Here is a 22,737-nt window from a genome sequence, read left to right on the forward strand (position 1 = left end):
TGTATTCAAGATCGATTGCTCTTAGCCTTGAAAATGCTCAACAACAGCATCCAAAGCTAAAGAATTCCAAAGGATCATACTCCTTGAATGAACAAACTTTTTACCTTAGTGCTAAATAGTCAACCCCTTAATCTGTACAAAGGACAAAGAAGGTACCCCAAGGATATCACATGATGTCAAAGCAGAAATAGCTACAACCTACAGATTAATCACACTGGGCCAAGAGTTCTCACTTGGGCACATCAGGCAAAGCATTTGAAATGTGCTGGAAATTATGTCTGTTTTCTTAAGGTGCAGTCATGCTCAAATTTTCACTGAAATTTATTCACATAAATTCAAGCATAAAGTCTCCTATGAATCAACCAAACTAAGCAGTGTTAATGAGCACGTTGATTATTGGCTGGAACATTGATTTCAAGATTGTTGGATTAAACTAATTTAAAATATTGTTCAAATAATTGCTACACCTTATTAAAGAAAACACCAATGATTTCAATTGATTGCCTGTCAAGGGTTTACTGTATCAAGGAAAAATTATCTGAATTTGAACTCATTTAAACTGCATTGATTTTTATTGAAACATCAGTGTGAGAGATCAGTATTGTGCGAGATTTCATTCAAACCCTGCTCAGAGCAGTTGCAGGTTATTAGCAATGGATTAATGTGACCCTGGATGCTTGAGAACCCAAAATTCTAAGTGCAGAGTTTTGAATGGCAATAGACAGGCATAATTGATAGAAACTCACCATGAAGGTATAAGTAAAATATTGTGGGTTGAGCAAATTGATTTGTGAACCAGTGTATAAGATCAGGAAAACTTGAGCATAAATAGAACTGGGGATAACTTCAGCTGTTTCACATCCTGCACTTTTATTTGATTCTGTTCAGATTGAGCTACTTGGACAAATATTTAAACAGAATGCACATACCTGGCCAAGGTATGGCCTTTTCTGTCACCATTCTCTCCCACTTGTGTATATGATATTGCCAAAAGCAAAGATGCCTCTGTGTTTCTCAATAACCATTATCAAAGCAATAGCCCCCTCTAGTGTCAAATTCACTTGTAGTCCACTGCAATACAAAAATACTTGAGGCATCATTGTCATCTGGAGGATCCCTTAAATAACTAAAATGGTCCTTTGTGTGTTGTGCATTTTAATAAGCAAATGGGAAATGCATCTACTGAATATTTTTTTAAAAAATGAAAACTCAACACTGATTTGAGAAATTGTAGGTCTACTTCGCCCTGAAGTCAAACAAAACTTGAACTCTTCCCAAGAGATTGTAAGAACTGCAGATGCTGGAGTCCGAGATAACAGTGTGGAGCTGGAGGAGCACAGCAGGCCAGGCAGTATCAGAAGAGCAGGAAAGTTGACGTTTTGGGTCAGGACCTGCTCCTCTGAGGCTACCTGGCCTGCCGTGTTCCTCCAGCTCCACACTGTCATCTTGAACTCTTTCTAAATTGTGTTGTGGTCATTTTATATTAACTCATAAAAGAGCAATGTTTTCCTGATACTGACCATAATCTTTCTGATATTAATCACCACCTTCCTGATATTGATCACAATCTTGTAGTCCCTGCAGGAATGGGAAAGGCTTGGAAGTGGTGACCATTCTGGTACAACTGCTCACTGACATTTAAAAGGACACTTTGACTCTTCCTGATTGGTGGCTATAGAGTGAGAAGCCATAAAATAGAGCAGGTCCATTTCTTCCTTTCACCATCACGGGGTTAGGATTAATTGAGGCTGCAGGTGAAGCTTCTGCTGAGATCTGACAGGACCCTCACTAATCAATACAAACTCAGAGCTCGGTGAAGCACTGAAGAATCCAGCAAAGCCCTTTACGATAAACTGAAAATGCTTTGTGAGTCCAGAAGGTTAGCAGTCTTGCTCTAGATCATACAAGAATAATCTGAGCATCACTGGATTTATGATCCATTCCCTGTTCACCCAGGAAAATCCCGTATTATCCTTCTTTCTAAGCACTGTGCTGCTGGCAGCTTTCTCTAAATACACCTGCCCAGTACCCAAAAACATAAGTAATAGACGTAAGAGTAAACCATTCTATAAAGTCATGATAGATCTGCCAAAGGCCTCAACTCCTTGTGCTAGCTCATCACAGCCCTGGAGTCTTCCATATTTTACAAGTCTATATACTTCCTTTTTAAATAATTTCAGTGATCCAGCTTCCACAATTCTCTGGGTTAGAGAATTCCAGGCATTCACTACCATTTGGATAATACATGAATAGGAAAGGTTTGGGGGGATATGGACTAGGAGCAGGCAGGTGGGACCAGCTTAGTTTGAGAGTATGTTTGGTATGGACTCATTGGACAGAAGGATCTGTTTCTGTGCTGTATGACTCTGACACAGAGAAGAAATTCCTTTGTTTCTCTGTTTTAAATGAAAGTCCCCATATTTTGTAACAATATCTCCTATTTCAAGACGTCCCCCACTAGTGGAAACCTCATCACAACATCCACCTGCTCAGAACCTTGTATGTTTCAAAAATATCACTCATTTATCTAAAAGCTAATGAATTAAGTTCAGTTTAGCCATTCTTGATAAGTCAAACTTTTCATCCCAGCAATCATCCCAGTGAATCACTTTTGAATTGTCTTCAATACCAGTATATCCTGTCATAAATATAGGAACCAAAAACATACACATTACTCCAGGTGCAGACACACCAACGCCTCATCAATAGTTGAAAAAGATAACCCTATTTTTAAATTCCAACACCTAGTAATAGCCAAAATTCCATTTGCCTTAGTTACTAGCTACACCTGCATGCTAACTTTTGTTTATGGTCATGCACAGATCCACCTTTTCTTCTCATGGGGCTGTATGTCTTAGTTACTGGGGAGGTGATGGCCTAGCAGTGGACTATTAATCTAGAAACTCAGGTAATGTCCTGGGGACACAGGTTCCAATCCCAGATGGCAGATGGTAGAATGTGAATTCAATAAAGTCTGGGATTAAGAGTCTAATGACCAGGAAAGCATTGCCGATTGTTGGGTAAAACCACCTGGTTCACTAATGCCCTATAAGGAAGGAAATCTGCTGTCTTGACCCAGTCTGTGAATCCAGATCAACAGCAATGTGGTTGACTCTCAACTGTCAATCTGGGCAATTAGGGATGGGAAATAAATACTGGACTTTCCAATGATGTTAACATCCCGCAAATGAATATAAAAAAAGTTTGTGATTGGATGGTTTTCTTAACTGCCTTTGTTAGCAAAGGTAGTTCATCAAGTCTCTTTTTATCTGAAATAAACATTTTGCTTAACATTATGAAATATTTGCTTAAATGTCTGTCCCTGCTCATCTATTGATCTTCCCTTCAGTCTATTTTCTCAGGCTGCTGTAGACAATTCTTTCTTCATACCTCTGTATTTAAGTTGAGCACACTGGTTTGAAACTAGAGTTGCTGTGTCTTCAACTGAATTTAAGATTCTGTCATGTTGTGACCATTACCTCCTAAAGGATCCTTTACTAACACATCTCTTATTAATCCTACCTAAACATTACTAAGTCTTAAATAGCCCGTTCCCTGATAAGTTGTGCAACATACCGCTTTAAGAAACAATCTCTGATGCACTCTACAAATGTCCTCCCTTGACTATCTGTTTTGTCCAGTCAATTTGCGGATTAAAATCACCCATTACAATTGTCGTGCCCTTCTTACATACTTCCATCTTTTCCTAATTTACATTTTGTTCTACAATGACGCAGTTCCTCGGGGGATCTATAGAAGATACCTACCTGTGACTTCTTTCACTTGCTATTGTTCATTTCCGCCCAAAGTGATTTCACGTCATGATCTATTGCACCTATATTACTGTTAACCACTGGACTTTCACTTATTACTAGCATTACCTCAGCTCCTTTGGCCTATTTTTCCAAAACGTGGAATATATTTGAATATCGAGTTCCTGGTCTTGATCACCCTGCATCCATATTTCCGTAATTGCTAACAAAGCACCTTCATTTGTTTCTATTTATGCTGCCAACTCAGCTATCTTGTAACAAATGTTGCATGTATTCAAATAAAGATCCTTAAGCTTTAATTTTTTTACTATTATTTGTCTCTTGTTCTAATTTCTACTGCACTCTTCTGCCTCTTCCTGTCACACTTTACCGTTTGCCTCTTCACTACCCCACACTTCTGCTCTCGTTTCTTTTTAAATTTTAAAAATTTCCCTTAAATTGAACCTAGGGTTGAATTGTGTACCTAGGATTGTAGACAGGGTCTTAAATTAATTAGTAACCATCACCCCTTACTACTTAATTTAGGACCCTATCTACAACTCGATGTACACGATTCACCAGGATACTGATATCAGCTTGGTTCAAATGAAGCCCATCTCAATGGAACACCTCTCTCTCTCCAGAAATGGAGCCAGTGCCTCATGAATTAGAATCTATTCCACTCATGATCTCAGAAGCATGCATTTACCTCTCTACTCCTGTTTATGCAAGTTTGCATGTGGCTCAGATAATAATCTGGGACTGATCACCTTTGTGGTTCTGCTTTTTAGTTTAGCCCTGAGCTGTTTGTAATTGCTCAGCAGAACCTCTTTCCTATGCCAACAGCATCGGGAGGACATGACGTGGACCACAACAACTTGATCCTTCCCCTCTTGTTCCAACTTCCTCTCCAGCCCAGAAGAGAGGATCTCTCATTGTTTGTTTAGCCTCACTGCAGTCTGTGCTCTTGTCAACATCAGCAGCAAGGACCTATTGGATAAGAACACTGTCTGAGTCTCCTCCGAAGTTATATTCTGGATTCCAATACCTGTGTCACTCGCAGTCATATCGTCCTGTTCCTGATCACGGACCAAATATGATATGATTAATCTAAGAGATAATCTGAAACAAAGATTCCTCCTGTCTGAAATGTTGCAGTGTCTGCGACTCGGCCTTCAGCTCATCAACGCTGAGCTGTAGTTCCCCGATCAGCTAACGCTTGCTGCAGATGTAATCACAGTGGATTGTTTTGGTGTCCAACAGCTTCCACATACTACAACTGCCACACATTGCCTACTCTGCCATCTCTATTCTATTTATTTCATAAATTTGCATGTTAAATATTTTGAAAGTCAAATTCCTAACTATGCTTTTGAGCTGGAATAAAGGTCTCAATTAAACCAACTGGCAAATCAAGAGACACAGAATCACCTTTGTGTTTTCCTACACCTTTGTACTTCAGATCTTACAGGTAGAAACTGATTGGAGTTTTCATCACCTGCTGCTGCTGCCCTTCTCACACAGGTCTGCTTTCCCAGTCTGTTTCAGCCATGCCAACATGATGCACAATCCTTCCAGTCTGTTTCACAGTGATACTGATTTCTGCATGCTTCTCCAAGTCTACTTCTGTGTTTGGCTCACACTGGTCAGTTAGAAGTTAGTTAGAAATTGTTGGAAAGCTCTAAAAATGTGGATGTCACTGATAAAAATCAGCATTTGCAACTGGATGATCACTTCAAAGTGCAATTAAGAGTCAACCACAATGATGTGGAATTGGAATCCTATAAATTAGATCAAGGAAGAAAAGCCACGGTCTTTTTTTACCTTAAGGGATATGGATGATACAGTCGCTTTTTTGTAAAAATCTGATCACTTTTACCGATTTAAGATTTTTCTTTTAAAAATTAAACTAAAACTTTTAAACTACCTGTTGAAATAAGAACTCATGTTCTGTAAATGTTGAGGATAAATGCAGCCAAAATGGGTAGAAATTATGTCTAACTTTTTGCAGGAATTCCTGGTGACTGTCCCAAATAGTATAATCAAAGTGGGTAACTTGTTGCATAGTATTATATTTCACAGAAGGAACACTTAAAACAAAAACTAAGTATTTATTAAACCACATTTACAAATGAGCTGCTCAGCTGGTGTTTGTGTATAAAAGAATTCAAATAGATACATAATTAATTGTCAAAAAAGTAATCATGTTGTATGTGGTATAACTTCAAATGAATAGTGTAGAATGGGAAGGTAGCATTTTTCCAGGTTTCTGGATCAGATGCACATTTCTTCTTTCAGTTCTGTTGTTCCAGCCTCCTCAGCCTTATGTGACATTAAACGGTGCAACATTAAATAAAGTTTGAAGGTCCTTGTATGAATCCTACATGACCATAAGAATAGCTCTCTCTTGTTTCTTTCTTTTTCTTTTCTTCTCTTGGAATCTCTCAGTTGCATCAGCAAAAAAGCTTACATCTTCTTTAGCTTCTATCTCTCTTTGTAAAAGTTGTAGCCCAGCCATATTAAAGCCAATTACATCCTATTACAAAGCAGAAATATAAATGAAACACAGAAAATAGGAATAAGAGTACACCATTCAATACTTCAAGTATGCTCTACTATTCAATATGATCATGGCTAATAAGCTGATTCAGTACACTGTCCCTGCTTTCTCCCTATACACTTTGGTTCCTATAGCTCAAAGAACTATATCCAACTCCTTCTTGAAAACATTCAAAGTTTTGGCATCAACCACTTTCTGTGACAGAGAATTCCACAGGTGTACCACTCCCTTGATGAAGGAATTTCTTCTTATCTCAATCCTAAATTACCTACTCCATATCCTTAGACTGCAATCCCTGCTTCTGGACTCCCTGGTCATTAGGAACATCTTTCCTGCGTTTACCTCATATATTCCTATTCAAATTTTATAGGTTTCAATCTCCTCCTCATTCTTCTAGAATCCAGTGAATGTAGTCCTAACTGATGGAAGTCTCCCTTCATACGCCAAGGCAATAAAGTGAGAATTTCAAAGATATTCAAAAAATATCCTTGCTATTGTCAATTTGTTTGACAAATGCCTAGTGATGAATTTATAATTCCTTTAACAGTTTGCAGCCTAACGGTATCCTCTAAAAAGACTGAAACTGCAATCGAAAAAAGTGAGCCCTAACAAACTGATGGTGTATTAACTCTATGCTATAAGTAATAGTTCTAGATACTCCTCTGTAAGTCAGCGTAACTTTATTCCATGTCTTATACATATGAAAGTCATAGTTTTATAAACAATACGATAATAATTCAAACAGAATTGGGTCCAAAATTTCAAATTTTTCAGGGGCTACCACATTGGAATTGACTTTGTTTATGCTCATTAACTTTTACTTCGCTATGGAAGAACTGCAACCTTACCTTCATTTCATTAATCTTTCCAATTGTGTTTTTTCTCAAACTGTCAATGACTGTAAGGAGCATTTGGTTGCTTGTGATCTGTCCAAAATGAATCCTGAAGAAAAGAAAAAGCGGAATAACACCAGAATGCACTACACCTCTACTATTCTTGTCCAATTTGAATTTTGCCCTATTTTAAAGTTAAACTGACTGAAACAATAACTTATCCATCCCTCTACCAGTTGAAAAAGCCTAAAGAGACAAAGCAGCTATCCTTTATAGTGATGGGGAAAAGGGAATAAAAAAGTTCTTGTCTTACCTCAGCAGGAAGAAAAGGCAGCGGCAAATGAGTTCAACCTCTAGAGAAAGTTGAATGTACTCATTAAAAAGTGTGAGCAGATCAGGAATGTATGAAAATGGTAGGACAAGCAGGGATTCCTCCATTTCGCTAGAAAAAAGCAAAGACAAAAATAACCAAAAAATGTACGTTTCAAACTGTAAGTGCACATAATTCTAAGAGTAGAATATCTCCCTTCAGTAAGTATTTACAAACGTGCTTTTGCTATGATACCAAAATGTTTAAGCATATACCATAATAATTCTTTGAGTTTAGAAAAAGGAATAAATTGAACTGCAATCAAATATGTTAATTCTGAATAATTCTAAACAAACAAGACTTTCAGTCCAGAAATAATTTTACAAATGTAAGCATATTATGAAAATTAATTCACTTTATGATAGAAAGCTTATGACATCATAGTTGCTTAACCCAGTAGCTCAGCCAAAGGAGACAGAATCTTCTGCCATCTTGATGCATCTGTGACTATGAGGTCCCTAGATTTGGTTGGTCAAGAACAGTGCAAACAAAGCCAGTGCAAAATGTTGACTGTTGATCCTTATCATCACTAAAAAAAGTCTATGTTGCAATGACTGTCTGTACTACAAACTTTTCACAGAGCAAAAACCATAGAGAAATCTATTGTGGTGCTAATAGAAATATAATAACAGGTGAACTGGATTTGGAGATAAGCAATTGAATAACTTGATTTATATTAAGTATCCTGCAGTGTTGAGGGGCTCTTGTGGCACAGTGGTTATGTGCCTTAGAAGTATGAACGTACAAAGAGATCTCAGCACACAGGTCCACAGTTCCCTTAAAATGGCAACACACGAGTAAGGGGTAAAGAAGGCATATCGCACGCTTGCCTTCATCAGTCAGGGCATAAAGTATAAAAACTGGCAAGTCATGTTGCAGCTGTATAGAACTTTAGTTAGGCCACATCTGAAATATTACTGACAGTTCTGGTCACCACACTACCAGAAGGATCCGGGGGCTTTGGACAGGGTACAGAAAATGTTCACTAGAATGTTGCCTGATTTGGAAGGTATTAACTACGAGGACAGACTGGACAAATTTGGTTTGTTTTCACTTGTACATAGGAGGCTGAGGGGTGACTTTATAATAGAGGTTTACAAAATTATGAGAGGCATGGATAGCACGGATAGTCAGAGTCTTTCTCCCAGGGTAGAAATGTCCATTACTAGGAGACAAAGGTTTAAAGTAAAAGAGGGTAAGTTTAAAGGAAATTTGAGGCAATTTTTTTGTTTACACAGAAGGTGGTAAGTGCCTGCAATGCCCTACCAGAGGAGGTGGTAAAAGCAGATACAATAGCAATGATTAAGGGTAATTGTGACAGATACATGTATAGACAGGGAATAGAGGGACACAGACAGCATAAAGGCAAAGGGTTTTTAGTTTAGAAAAGGCATCATGTGTCCATGCAGACTTAGTGGGCTGAAGGGCCTACTCCTGTGCCGTACTGTTCTTTGTTCTGAGCCAGGAGGCCTGAGTTCAAGCCTCATCTGCTTCACGAGTGTGTAGTAACATCTCTGAACAGGTTGATTAGAAAATATCTAGTCTCCAGCTTTGTGTGGCGCAGTGATAGTGTCCCAGGAGGCCTGAGTTCAAGTCCCACCTGCTTCAGAGGTATATAATAACATCTTTGAACAAGCTGATTTAAATAAAAACCTATCCTGCAGCTTTGGAAAATAGAAGTAATGACATTATAAATCACTATTAAATTGCAATTACTTGGGGATTTTCATCAACTCAGGCTATCCCTAAGTGCCTCATAATATTAGACAAGTGAGGATTATGTTTTATGTAATATTGATGAGGGATAAAACTTTGGCTGTGAAACCAGAATTCTTCTGCACTTTGTCAAAAAATGATGTGGAGGTGCTGGTGTCGGACTGGGTGGACAAGGTCAGAAATTACACAACACCAGGTTATAGTACAACAGGTTTATTTGAAAACACAAGCTTTCAGTGTGTAGCCCCTTTGTCAGGTCACTTGAGCTAAAAGCTATGTCTCATCCAAACAGCAGCACCTTGGACAATCATGTTCCCCAGTAGTATAGCACTAGGATGTCAGTCTACTTTTTGTGCTCAGATATCTGGCATGGGACTAGAGCCCAAAAACCTTTGACTCAGAAGTAAAACTCATCTGATTTCAGAAGTTTGTGGGCTTAATTTGCTACAAGTTTTGTTGACATGTAGATGCCTATTAAATTATTACTCACCTTGATTTGACTTTTCGAATGACATCTAAGACATAGCGGGACGGCTGAGAAAGACATTAGAAATTATATACATACCAAAATCAGCCTGACACACATAATTATTCAATATAACACCAGTTAAATGTTTCCTGCTGCACGTGTTATGTGATTCAATTAAGAAATTTTTACATGATGAGTTTAAATTACTTTACAATTAGCTATTGAAATGCCTGGGAAAAGGTAAACAAAATGGCTTCGAATTGACAATTTCCTTTCCAACCTTAATAACTGCTACAGTCTTGAAACAAAATATTTTGGAAAGATGGCACTGCTTCAAATATGCAAATTACAGGAAACATAATTTCCTAAATTTAATGTAATAAGACCAACACATGCAATTAACTTAAATCAGATGCAGCAGAATCCTGATATAGTCTTCCTTCAACGAGGCATAAAAATTAAAGTATTGATGACTTAAAATAGTAACAATACAATTTTAACCATAAGGTATTTACGAGCAAAATATGTTTTAGCAATGAATGAAATCACTTTCAAGAATTTTAACTTACTAACCATAGCTTTCCTTCCTTATTCACCATATTGTAACTGAACTGGTCTCAGGTAGGTTGGTAATGGGCTTAGAAATCTGAATTCTACCTCTCCCTACCACCATTTCCAAGGGGTCATTTCAGTGAATGCCAAAACAGGCAAAGCAAATAACACTTCAATAAGGGAAACAGGCCCCACTGAAATTTGTCTCTTGCTTAGTTTGAGCCTGGTGTTACAGTGTGCCTATTAGACACCAGTAAGCAAAGATCACAGTAGGAACTGTTGAAGAAGTAACTGGAAATGAGTCACAGTGTAAAACCATGTACAAGTTTCACATGTAAAATGTGAAGAAAAAATATCTACAGGCTGCATTGCTTTTACCTCCTTTTGCAGCAGATACCTGGTTTCTGAGCAAAGGTACAGACAGAAACATGGTGGATTGCACCCTTGAACACACGTCTATTCCTGTTAAGCTTATATATGGCAGAACTTCAGAAAGTATCATACTTCCCCTAAAATTGCAAAACATTATATTCACTATGTTCTGATTTTGTATGAGGATTACATCTACAAAATAACTCAAAACTTATATAGACTGTTAAATAGGACGGCAGAGTAAAAATTATAAATGATAAACGCCCAATAAGAAGTACTTACTGAAATGTTTCCACACGCGGCCAGTATAGGGTTAGTAGATAGAGGCAGCTGGGAATGTGAAATTTATTCAAATTATTTTCCACACACCATCAATGCTAAATAGCAAAGCCAGAGATACTATACTCTTCAGCAACACATTGCAAGGAGAGACTATCATTCTCAATTTCTGACGAAGTTCTGATGAGGAGTTTTATTTACAAATAGGTAAGTAATGTGCAGCTTCAGAGCTATGTTTTGAAGAAGCTATCACCATATTGTCCTCTACCTAAATTACACTCACTTTCCCTTAATAAGCTTCACCATAAGTTAGACTGGGAGAAACTTATAATTGTACAATCCATTTCTTGAAATTGAAGGTGCTATATTACTTTGGCACCACCGGATACACAAAAGCACCCAATGATTTGCTAAAAGGAAGAAAATGCAAATGTTGAACATTGGAGATGTGAGCAAAGAAGTACTGGAGGGAGACCAGTCAAATCAAGAAAAAAGCAAAATAATGTGAACAGTTTGGGTGTGAATTCTTCATCACAATTGAAAACTATGAACAACAAGCATTTTAGTGATGTCAGAAAGTAAAAGTTAATCAGCAGATAAAACAGCCGGAAATAGCTAATGCACTGAATTATCTGGTTCATAAAAAATTGAGACAATTTAAATATCATCACTGATGTGCTGAAAAGAAACTGAAAGGACAAAAGAATATGCAAACAGTTCTGAGAATGAAAAGACATAGCAAAACCAAAGGATTCTTTCTATCCTGAAGATGTTCTGCTGTTGATCTGTAATGGGAACATTTTTGGCCAGTTTTTCTTTTATGTGACTGAATTCTAATTTTTTTTCCAGTCCAACAGATTTATCTATGATTCATTAGCTTTCAAACATTACAATGCTCTGATCACTATTTTCAAATAGCCTTTCCAATCCCACATTAGTTATTTACTCTATTTCATTTCTCAAATCTAAAGGCAAATGTAGTTCAGTTACAAAATTACTTCTGGAGTTCAATGAGACAGAAGAGCTGGTTAATCTTGTAATGCCCAAGTTTGCTTCCAGTCTCACCTTCAAATCTAATTTCCATGGGACCAGATAGATTCTTCCCTTTCTGTATGTAGCAGTTCTGGAATTTGCTAAGCTATTTGGCATTCATACTACATTGTTTTGACAAATAGTTGTCCAAGTAAGGAACTATGGAATTGCAATATGAACAAATCCAACCTTTTTGCCTGCAACTTCACATGCTTGATTGTATTCTGCCAGTTTCTTGCTTTCTTCCCGGTACAGTTCAACAGCTTCCATGATCCGCTCAGCCTGCCAAGAACATTCAACAAGTAATTACAATGGGGCTTGTGTTTCTCATTTTAGAAAGCATGAGTATTCTGTTATTTTTGTAACATGTTATTAGGGTTGGGCACACTTACAGCTTTAACAGTTTCTATAGTCTTCTTCCCAGCTAAGCCTGCTTCTCCTTCTTTCTCTCCAGGAACCTGCAAGGTGAAAGATTCAGTGAAAGCTCCTCTGTTGTATTGGTTTATAACTAATAGACTCTACAACAACTATCCAGACTTCACAGACAGGCAAATGGTTAACAGACTAGAAAAACAGTAAAACGGCTTTAATCTTCCAGCGAGAAAAACTGTTTCCATAGATGCCTCACATATAATTCTGCAGTACTAGGGATGAAACAAAGAGCTAAGTTAGCAATAGAAAAATCTCGCACTTCCATTCCACTAACATCGCAACCAGGTTCCACAAACAATCAGGACAGCAAGGATCAAATTCAGTAAGTAGAAAGGATAGCCATTGAAATTTGCCCACATCAATATCACATATACAATGATTTTAGCAAGATTTCCAATGGAGTTTTATAAAGAACAAGGACCTCATTTAATAAAACATACCTGTATAATCTGTTCAAAAGAATGAAATAGTACAGGCCAATCTTCATGATGTTTTATGTAGCTTTCAGCTACAGTTACAATGCAGAGGATAACTGGACTAGTGTACAGAGTACAGAACTAGTCACTAATTTTTAATAATTGTTGCCAGCAGAAGCTCATAGGTTTTATCTCAACTCTGACATGAGATTTCCAATGGTACATTATAAAAATAAACATAGGAGATTGCTCCATCAACAAGACACTCACCAAAGGTTCATTTCCTTTTGCCATACTCTCTTCAAATTCTGCTTCCCTTTGCTGTGGGAAAGAGGGTTTATTAAGAGTTGATTTGAAAATTGCAATAACTATAAACCAAATGACAAACTCTTCAACACAAAACTAGCAGCTCAATTCACCATATGTCTAGCAGGGAACACTTAGGGCCTGAACAGCCTTCATGTACCTCTACAGAGTTGGCTGCATCTTCCGCCACAGTAACCAATACTAACAGTATTCCAGCTCAGTTTCTCGCTTATTGACTCAGGCAATTAGACCAAGCCACTTAGAGGGACATAATCTTCAAAGTCAAGTCCTTTAGTAAGAATGTTAGAAAAATTGAGGGATAATAGACCACTATAAAGCCCAGTGTTTCATTAGGATACTTCAGGGTCTTTATACCATTCGACCAATGACTGGTGCTAGGCATTATCTGAGAGACAGCAGTGGACTACAGTGAGTAAGCCCAGAGTTCCACATGGGCCAAAGATGGGATGGCTGTTTCTCTTGCCTCAATGGCATTAGCGAAGCAAATGGGTTTTTACCATATCCATCAACTTTCTAGGGCCTGATTACAAATGACCATACTTATTTCACTTTCTTTCATAACTTGGCAAGGTGGAGTTTGAACTTTAGCCTCTAGGATGTTAATCTACCTTTATAACTGCTGAACCCTTTCTCTCATGAGGTTTACGTTGAGTGGGAATATTCAAACTTGATTCCAATGTCATCTATCCAGACAATCATCAGATATGAGATAGCAAGAACTGCAGATGCTGGAGTCAGAGATAACACAATGTGGAACTGGAGGAACACAGCAGGCCAGGGAGCATCAGAGGAGCAGGAAAGTAATCAGATATAACTTCTCTTCCCATATGCAAAGCAGGTCCTCTAATGATTTATCCTTGACCTCACCTATTTCTCATCTACATGTGGATCTTCATAATACACCAGTTCTAGATAAGCACAGATGACACACATCTCTATCTCACCAGCACCTCTCTGGTTTGTCATACTGCTTGCTTGACTTCCAGTACTGGCATAAATTTTCTCCAACTACATAGTGGGACAATTGAAAGGAAGGATTTTTTTCTTATTCATTCAAAGGATTTGGACCTCACTGACTGGACCAAACTTTTTTGCTCATCACCTTTGCAAAGGTGGTGGTGAACTGGTCTCTTGAAAGTCTGCAGTTTTTGGGGTGTAGGGACAGTCACAATACTATCAAAAAAGGAGTTTAAGGACTTTGATGAACAAACAGTGATATATTTCCAACTCTGGATGGTGAGACTTGTTAGGAAACTTGCAGCTTGTGATGTTCCCATATATTTACTGTTATTGTCCTTCAAGATGTTAGAGGTCATAGGTTTAGAAGGTGCTGTCAAAGAAGATTTGGTGAGTTACTGCATTGCATCTTATATAAAGTACAAACTGCTGCCACTGTGTGTCAGTGTACAGGGACTGAATGTTGATGGCAGTAGATAGAATGCCAGGCAAGCAGGATGCTTTGTCTGAGTAGTGTCAAGCTCCTCAAATGTTGGTACTGCTGCACTCACCCAGGGAAATGGCGAGTATGGCATTGCACACCTGACCTGCCGTGTAGATGATGTAAAGTATTGGGGAGACAGGAGGAGAGTTACTTGATGCAAAATTCTTAGACTCTGACCTGCCACATAATGTATATGGCTGGTCCTGTTCAGTTTCTGGTCAATGATAATCCAAAGGATTTTGACAGTGAAGAATTCACTGACGATAATGTCATTGAATGTCAAGAGATGATGGGGGAAGATTCTCTCTTTTTGGACGTGGTCATTGCCTGGCACTTCTGTGGCACAAATGGCATATCAACATGGACATTGTCCAGGTCTAGCTGCATACTGACACAGATTGCTTCAATATCTAAAGAATTGTGAATGGTGCTGGAATAAACTCCTTCTGGTACAATATCCTCCCTACAACACTGATTCCACTCTCTGCCTAATGACCACCATTATGCAGAATTAGACAATTTCTCTGATATCTAATCCAAGATGTGCTTTTCACCTATTTCTCCTCTCTCACTAAGACACACATATGATTACCTGATTATTACAGCCCAACTCATTTGCTGCTGAAATGCTAAGCTGTACTTTTGTTACCTTTGGACTCAACCATTTCAATGCTTCCTTTGCCAACCTCTGACATTGCATCCTCCAAAAACCAGAGCTCATTCAAAATTCTACAGCCCACATCTTAATTAACATGTGTTTTATTCCTTTATCACCCATGTTTGCTGACATATATTGGCTCTTGAACCATTAACTCCTAAATTTTAAAACTCTCAACCTGGCTTTAAAAGCCCTTTGTTGTTTCACTTTATCTCCCACTTCCCCAACCCCTCCTTGACTAAGTTTCTTAGCCTTATGTTTGTCTGCACTCCTCTAATTCTGGTCTTTGTTTTTCTTGTTCTACCTGTGGTGGCCCCTGTTTTTCAGTCAAAATCCTTCAGCCCCTTTTGTGATAGTATTGTGAGTGTCCCTAACCCTAAAGACTGCAGAAGTCTAAGAAGGCAGCTCACCAACACCTTCGCAAAAATAAATGGTGATGGGCAAAAAATGCTGGCCCAGCCAGCAATGTGCAAATCCCTTGAATGAATAAGACGTGCTGTGTGATGTTTTCCCAAGATAATGACTTTGTATAAATTAAATTTTTGTTTCATTAACATATTCCTGAGAGGAACATGTTGAAACATGGACAGGCTAAATTTAACCAGTCTCTACCTAGATTCTCAAAAACACAAGTTCGCAGCCAACAGTCAGCCCCCAGGTTCCAAAAGGTAAGGTTTCTCCACAACAAACAGATTTTCCTTGACCAACACACATTACCCACAACCTCTGTCATTACCCTACTGCTTCACAGACTTACTTTAAATAAAGCACAATAACTTGCTTCACCCTCCAACAACAGTTAAAGACACATTACCATTTCTCTCTCTTCCTCCAGGATGATTGGCTCTCTTGTTCGTTCCCACAGCCGTAAAGATTTATCGTGAGAGGAAGAAACAATGTGATCTCCGTTTGGACTAATGGCAATACACCATACCTCTCCATGATGACCCTGTTAGGAAAACAAATCAAAAAAAAACACAATAACCAGACTTATTGGCAATTATACCGCTTCACGAATACATAAAGAACTAGCAAAGCAATCATAATTTGTAAACAACTACAGGAGTACATATATCGATAGAGGCATTTAGTTTGCTGATAACACTAAAACTAATTCATGTGGAATACGAATCAATATTTACAATAGTTATATAAAGCAAAGAAATGCAGATGCTGGAGATCTGAAACAAACAAAAACAGAAACTGCTGGAGAAACTCAGCAGGTCTGGCAGCATCTGTGGAGAGAAAACAGCATGAACATTCTGAGTCCAGAGCTCTGAACAAGGATCACTGGGCTTGAAATGTTAACAGTGTTTTCTCGCCACAGATGCTGTCAGACCAGCTGAGTTTCTCCAGCAATTTATCTCTTAGTTTGTTTACAATATTGATGATGTTTAAGACCTCCACAACTACAAGGTCAGCACCAGTTGGATTCCAGTAGGCAGTTAACTCATTAAAGGACTTATATTTAGAATGACAAGATTAAGATTCTGTGCTGTGGAACTTTTCAGTGAAGTAAAACAATAAATGAAGAACTCTCAAACCAATCTTATAACTTAGTGATCTCTAAAATTTATTTCTTACAAAGACATTTTCTTAGTGAGTTTATATTTTTCAGCATTTTCGTCCTTTAAGGATATCATGGCTGCCTCATGACAATATCTCTTCCTTAAATTCAGGCATACTTTCATTACCAGTCAACACAGACCCATTGGTCCAACTCATCTGTGCCAACCAGGTTCCCCACTAAACTAAGATAACAAGGGGTAGAGCTGGATGAACACAGCAGGCCAAGCAGCATCAGAGGAGCAGGAAAGCTGACGTTTCGGGCTTAGACCCTTCATCAGAAATGGGGGAGGGGAAGGGGATTCTGAAATAAATAGGGAGGCGGATAGAAGATGGATAGAGGAGAGGATAGGTGGACAGGAGACAGACAGGTCAAAGAGGCGGGGATGGAGCCAGTAAAGGTGAGTGTAGGTGGGGAGTTAGGGAGGCGATAGGTCAGTCCAGGGAGGATGGACAGGTCAAGGAGGCGGGATGAGGCTAGTAGGTAGGAGGTGGGTGTGGGGCTTGAGGTGGGAGGAGGGGATAGGTGGGAGGAAGGACAGGTTAGGGAGGCGGGGACGAGCTGGGCTGGTTTTGGGATGCGGTAGGGGGAGGGGAGATTTTGAAGCTTGTGAAGTCCACATTAATACCATTGGGCTGCAGGGTTCCCAAGCGAAATATGAGGTGCTGTTCCTGCAACCTTCGAGTGGCATCGTTGTGGCACTGCAGGAGGCCCAGGATGGACATGTCGTCTAAGGAATGGGACAGGGAGTTGAAATGGTTCGCGACTGGGAGATGCAGTTGTTTGTTGCGAACTGAGCATAGGTGTTCCACAAAACAGTCCCCAAGCCTCCGCTTGGTTTCCCCGATGTAGAGGAGGCCACATCTGGAACAGCGGATACAGTATACCACATTAGCAGATGTGCAGGTGAACATCAGCTTGATGTGGAAGGTCTTCTTGTGGCCTGGGATGGGGTGAGGGGGGAGGTGTAGGGGCAGGTGTAGCACTTCCTGCGGTTGCAGGGAAAAGTGCCGTGTGTGGTGGGGCTGGAAGGGAGTGTGGAGCAGACAAGGCCATCTGCATGGGGTATGCAGGTGTATAGGGACTGGACGTGCATGGTAAAGATGAGGTGTTGGGGACCAGGGAATCGGAAGTTTTGGAGGAGGTGGAGGGAGTGGGTGGTGTCACGAACATAGGTGGGGAGTTGCTGGACCAAGGGGGAGAAAAGTCCCTATACACCTGCATTCCCCATGCAGATGGCCTGAAGGCCCTCCGCCTGTTCCTGTCCCGCAGGCCCGACCAGTCCCCCTCCACTGACACCCTCATCCGCTTAGCTGAACTCGTCCTCACCCTTAACGACTTCTCTTTCAATTCCTCCCACTTCCTACAGACAAAGGGGGTGGCCAAGGGTACCCACATGGGCCCAAGCTACGCCTGCCTCTTTGTAGGTTACATGGAACAATCCCTCTTCCATAGCTATACTGGCCCTAAATCCCACCTCTTCCTCCGTTACATCGATGACAGTATTGGCGCCGCCTCGTGCTCCCACGAGGAGCTCGAACAGTTCATCCACTTCACCAACACCTTCCACCCCAACCTTAAGTTCACCTGGACCATCTCTGATACTTCTTTCTCCTTCCTGGACCTCTCCTCTCTGTTTCCATCTCTGGCAATGACCTGGAAACCGACATCCATTTCAAGCCCACCAACTACCACAGCCACCTAGAATACACATCCTCTCACCCACCTTCCTGCAAAAATGCCATCCCCTATTCCCAGTTCCTTTGCCTCCGCTCCAGGGTGAGGCATTCCACTCCCGAACATTCAGATGTCCTCGTTTTTCAAGGACCGCAACATCTCCACCTCAGTGGTCGAGAACGCCCTTGACCGTGTCTCCCGCATTTCCCGCAACTCATCCCTTACACCCCTTCCCGCAATAACACCCAAAAAAGAATCCCCCTCGTCCTCACGTACCACCCCACCAACCTCCGGATCCAACGCATCATCCTCCGACACTTCTGCTATCTGCAATCCGACCCCACCACCAAAGACATTTTTCCCTCCCCACTCTTATCTGCTTTCCGGAGGGACCACTCTCTCCGTGACTCCCTTGTCCGCTCCACACTCCCCTCCAGCCCCATCACACACGGCACTTTTCCCTGCAACCGCAGGAAGTGCTACACCTGCCCCTACACCTCGGCCCTCACCCCATCCCAGACCCCAAAAAGACCTTCCACATCAAGCAGATGTTCATCTGAACATCTGCTAATATGGTATACTGTATCTGCTGTACCCGTTGTGGCCTCCTGTACATCGGGGAAACCACGCGGATGCTTGGGGACCGCTTTGCAGAACACCTACGCTCGGTTTGCAACAAACAACTGCACCTCCCAGTCGCGAACCATTTCAACTCCCTGTCCCATTCCTTAGACGACATGTCCATCCTGGGCCTCCTGCAGTGCCACAACGATGCCACCCAAAGGTTTCAGGAACAGCACCTCATATTTCGCTTGGGAACCCTGCAGCCCAATGGTATCAATGTGGACTTCACAAGCTTCAAAATCTCCCCTCCCCCTACCGCATCCCAAAACCAGCCCAGCTCGTCCCCGCCTCCCTAACCTGTCCTTCCTCCCACCTATCCCCTCCTCCCACCTCAAGCCCCACGCCCATCTCCTACCTACTAGCCTCATCCCACCTCCTTGACCTGACCGTCCTCCCTGGACTGACCTATCCCCTCCCTAACTCCCCACCTACACTCACCTTTACTGGCTCCATCCCCGCCTCTTTGACCTGTCTGTCTCCTGTCCACCTATCTTCTCCTTTATCCATCTTCTATCCACCTCCCCCTCTCCCCCTATTTATTTCAGAATCCCCTTCCCCACCCCCATTTCTGAAGAAGGGTCTAGGCCCGAAACGTCAGCTTTCCTGCTCCTCTGATGCTGCTTGGCCTGCTGTGTTCATCCAGCTCTACACCTTGTTATCTCAGATTCTCCAGCATCTGCAGTTCCTACTATCTCTCCCCACTAAACTAGTTCTATTTGCCTGCACTTAGCCCATATCCTTCCAAACCTTTTCTATTCATGTACCTATCCAAATTTCTGTTAAACGTTTTACCTGCAACTGCATCTACCACTTCCTCTAGCAGTTCAGTCCACATACAAACCGGCCTCTATGTGAAAAAGTTGCCTTTCAGGTTGCTTTTAAATCTTTCTCCTATCACCTTAAAACTCTGCTCTCGAGTTTTGAACTCCCCCACCCCAGAGAAAAGATCTGTGCTAGTCACCATATCTTTGCCCCTCATGATTTTATAAACCCCTATAAAGTCACCCTCAACCTCCTATGCAGTGGATAATGCCTTATTACCCCAGACATTACCCATTTTCCATAAGATGAATCACAGCAGTTGTATAAAATAGTGTACAAAAACAAAGCTGCTGGAAAAGCCCAGCAGGTCTAGCAGCATCTGTGAAGGCAAAATCAGTTAACACTTCGGGTCTGGTGACCCTTCCTCAGAACTGAGGGGATAGTCAGCTAATTTGTAGAATTACAAGAGTTTTAAAAGATGATTAAGTACAAAGTACAGCCTTTCCAATAGGGACATACATCTTTTACACTGAAACATCACTGAGTAAGAGTCAAAAACAATACTGCTTCGCTGATGGGTGCATTGTAGTTAAAAGGAAAATTTAAGTTTGACCAATGATTGAATATTAAAGTATCATTAAAACATGTAGATTTTGTACTACAGTTTACCTTCTAACTACTTTGCTCTTTGAAAACGTGTTAATTAGTTATGAATATGAATTCAAAACAAGTATTTCTTTTCTGGCAGTCTTCTTATCTAATTATTTATGTGATGATGGTACCCTATGTAACTATTAGAACAAATATAAATAGAAAAGGCTTTCCAAAGCAAATAACCACCATTCAGATGGAAAAACAACTTAGTAACTTCCATTTGTGAGCCATACTCTTTACCATTTATATAGGCTGATGTTCCTTTAGCTGAAGCTATACTCACTTCCAATGTCTGAATGTGCTCAAACTTGTCAGCATCCCACTGCTTGATCTTCCGATCTTTTCCAGCAGTAAACAGGAGGTGAGTTTTTGGTACAAACCTCAAACACATTACACTGCAAGGAAACAGCAAGAAAAGAAGTGATGATCAGATCTTTTTGATTTTGCTACAAAATAGTCCTTTTCTTAGTAATTAACCTCGAGTTTACTTTTTTTTGTACATGAAACACTTTAATTGTACATGACTGCAGAATTTTGCAAGTGCTGTCTTTAATGTTGATTGCATAATGGCTAAAATTTATTTAACACCTATAAGGTAATAGTTTGTCCCAAGCTATTTACCTGGTGTATTCTGAAGCACTTTGAAACCAAGCTACATTAGAAAATGTTAGGGTAGATAATCAAAAGCTTGATCAAATGTGAGACCTTAAGGAGCAACTTAAAGGAAGAATGAAAGGTGGAGGACAGATTTTGTACATACTACAGCTGGAACACATTTCATTCGAAACAGAGTTATATTTAATATGCATTGAAGACATTGAGTATACAGAACTGGAACTGAAATTTTGGAAATACTGCAACACTACCCACAATAAAAACTGGATATATTGAAGATGCCAGAATTAGAGGAGAATAGACATCTTAGATCCATGGATCTGAAGAAGTTTATAAAGACAGGGAAAGGTAAAATTTTTAAAGAGCTGTTACTTAACCAGGAGTTCTCTGTAGGTTGGTGATTATAGTCAGGATGATTGTGACATGGGTCTAGTACATAGGCATCAGAGATATAGATGATCTCAAGTATAAGGAGGCCAACCAGGTGTACTCAACTCTAGGGTAAAAAGACACAGATGAAGCTTTCAGCAGGAAAAGAGCAGTGTCAGGGCTCAAGATGGGCAACTTCAAGGAGTTGGGAATAGGCAGCTATGGTGATGATGCATATGTATAGTCAGAAGTTCACCTTGTGGTCAAAAATGACTCCAAAGTTGGAAAGAATCTAGTTCAACCTCAGACAGTTGACAGGGAGGGAAATGCAGTTCTAAACAGAGTTTGTAGCAAGGTCCAGAGACACCAATCTTTGTTTCCTGATATTTTCTTGGAGGAAATTGTAACATATTCCCGTTGTACATTTAAACACATTTTACCTGAAGAGCATTTCAGTTTTTAAATGTGTGCCAGTTGTTTATATAATTCAACAAATGAGCTACATTTGCAAATTAAAAATGACTGAATTATCAAATGGTTCCAATTGAATGCCAGGCAAAAGTCAGCTGGATACTTCAGCATATTCCAATTCTATTTACTCAATGTGTTCAATGAATATTAAAATATAGGTCCATTTATAATTAAGTATGTTCCAGTTGTATTTCAATACACTCAAAGTGAAATTTTAAAAATTAACTATTATTCCATGTGCTCACAAACAGGTTATTCTGTTTTTCACTCTGCCACTGCAAAATCACCACCATTACATTCTCATTCTGAACTTGTAATTATTTCAGCTTAAATTTAAAGTTGTACCCATTTAAAAGTAAAAGCATTTAAGTTTAAAAAAACTTAGAACTGCAAAATTTCTGTTCCAGTAATTAGAACCATTTGAAACATTTAACAGCAATTGTAATGACTTTAGATTAATGCCAATATAAGACTTGATTGTCACTATGGAATATACCTGCATAGGTCAGCACTTCTAATTGTTCAGGATTCTTATACTGTGAGCTGGTTCATTTTGATGCTTGTTAACATACATTTCTCAAAACTCAGAAATCGTTTTACACAAATGTTAAACTTGATTGGAATACTCATCATACAAATTACTTTTTCCATATATCAATCACAATATTTCTTCCATTCTCTCTTATCAAATGTCATCTATTTCTACAAAATACGCATTCAGAAACAGAATGACAAGACTAACATAGATTGATCCCAGCTAGTGTTCAACAAATGTAAATCTAAACTTAG

The 22,737-nt window shown here is 39.8% G+C and overlaps 1 protein-coding gene across 3 annotated transcripts in view; it reads right to left on the reverse strand.

The window, feature by feature from the left end:
• Window positions 1–5,843: 5,843 nt before the first annotated feature.
• Window positions 5,844–22,737, reverse strand: part of wdr3 (WD repeat domain 3) — a 69,767-nt gene continuing 52,873 nt past the window's right edge. For 2 of the 3 annotated variants that reach the window (XM_048603111.1, XM_048603112.1), the window contains exons 18-27: window positions 20,777–20,888; window positions 16,024–16,158; window positions 13,054–13,104; window positions 12,328–12,393; window positions 12,125–12,217; window positions 10,907–10,954; window positions 9,722–9,765; window positions 7,459–7,587; window positions 7,161–7,254; window positions 5,844–6,288 (exon numbers count right to left, since the gene is read on the reverse strand). In XM_048603111.1, the coding sequence (XP_048459068.1) occupies window positions 6,133–6,288; window positions 7,161–7,254; window positions 7,459–7,587; window positions 9,722–9,765; window positions 10,907–10,954; window positions 12,125–12,217; window positions 12,328–12,393; window positions 13,054–13,104; window positions 16,024–16,158; window positions 20,777–20,888 (928 nt within the window). In that variant the 3' untranslated portion in view covers window positions 5,844–6,132. The remainder of the gene's footprint in view (window positions 6,289–7,160; window positions 7,255–7,458; window positions 7,588–9,721; window positions 9,766–10,906; window positions 10,955–12,124; window positions 12,218–12,327; window positions 12,394–13,053; window positions 13,105–16,023; window positions 16,159–20,776; window positions 20,889–22,737) is intronic. The other variant, XM_048603113.1, reaches the window with a different exon arrangement.

This window comes from Rhincodon typus, chromosome 11 (assembly GCF_021869965.1).
Source record: "Rhincodon typus isolate 14 chromosome 11, sRhiTyp1.1, whole genome shotgun sequence".
NCBI lineage: Eukaryota > Metazoa > Chordata > Chondrichthyes > Orectolobiformes > Rhincodontidae > Rhincodon > Rhincodon typus.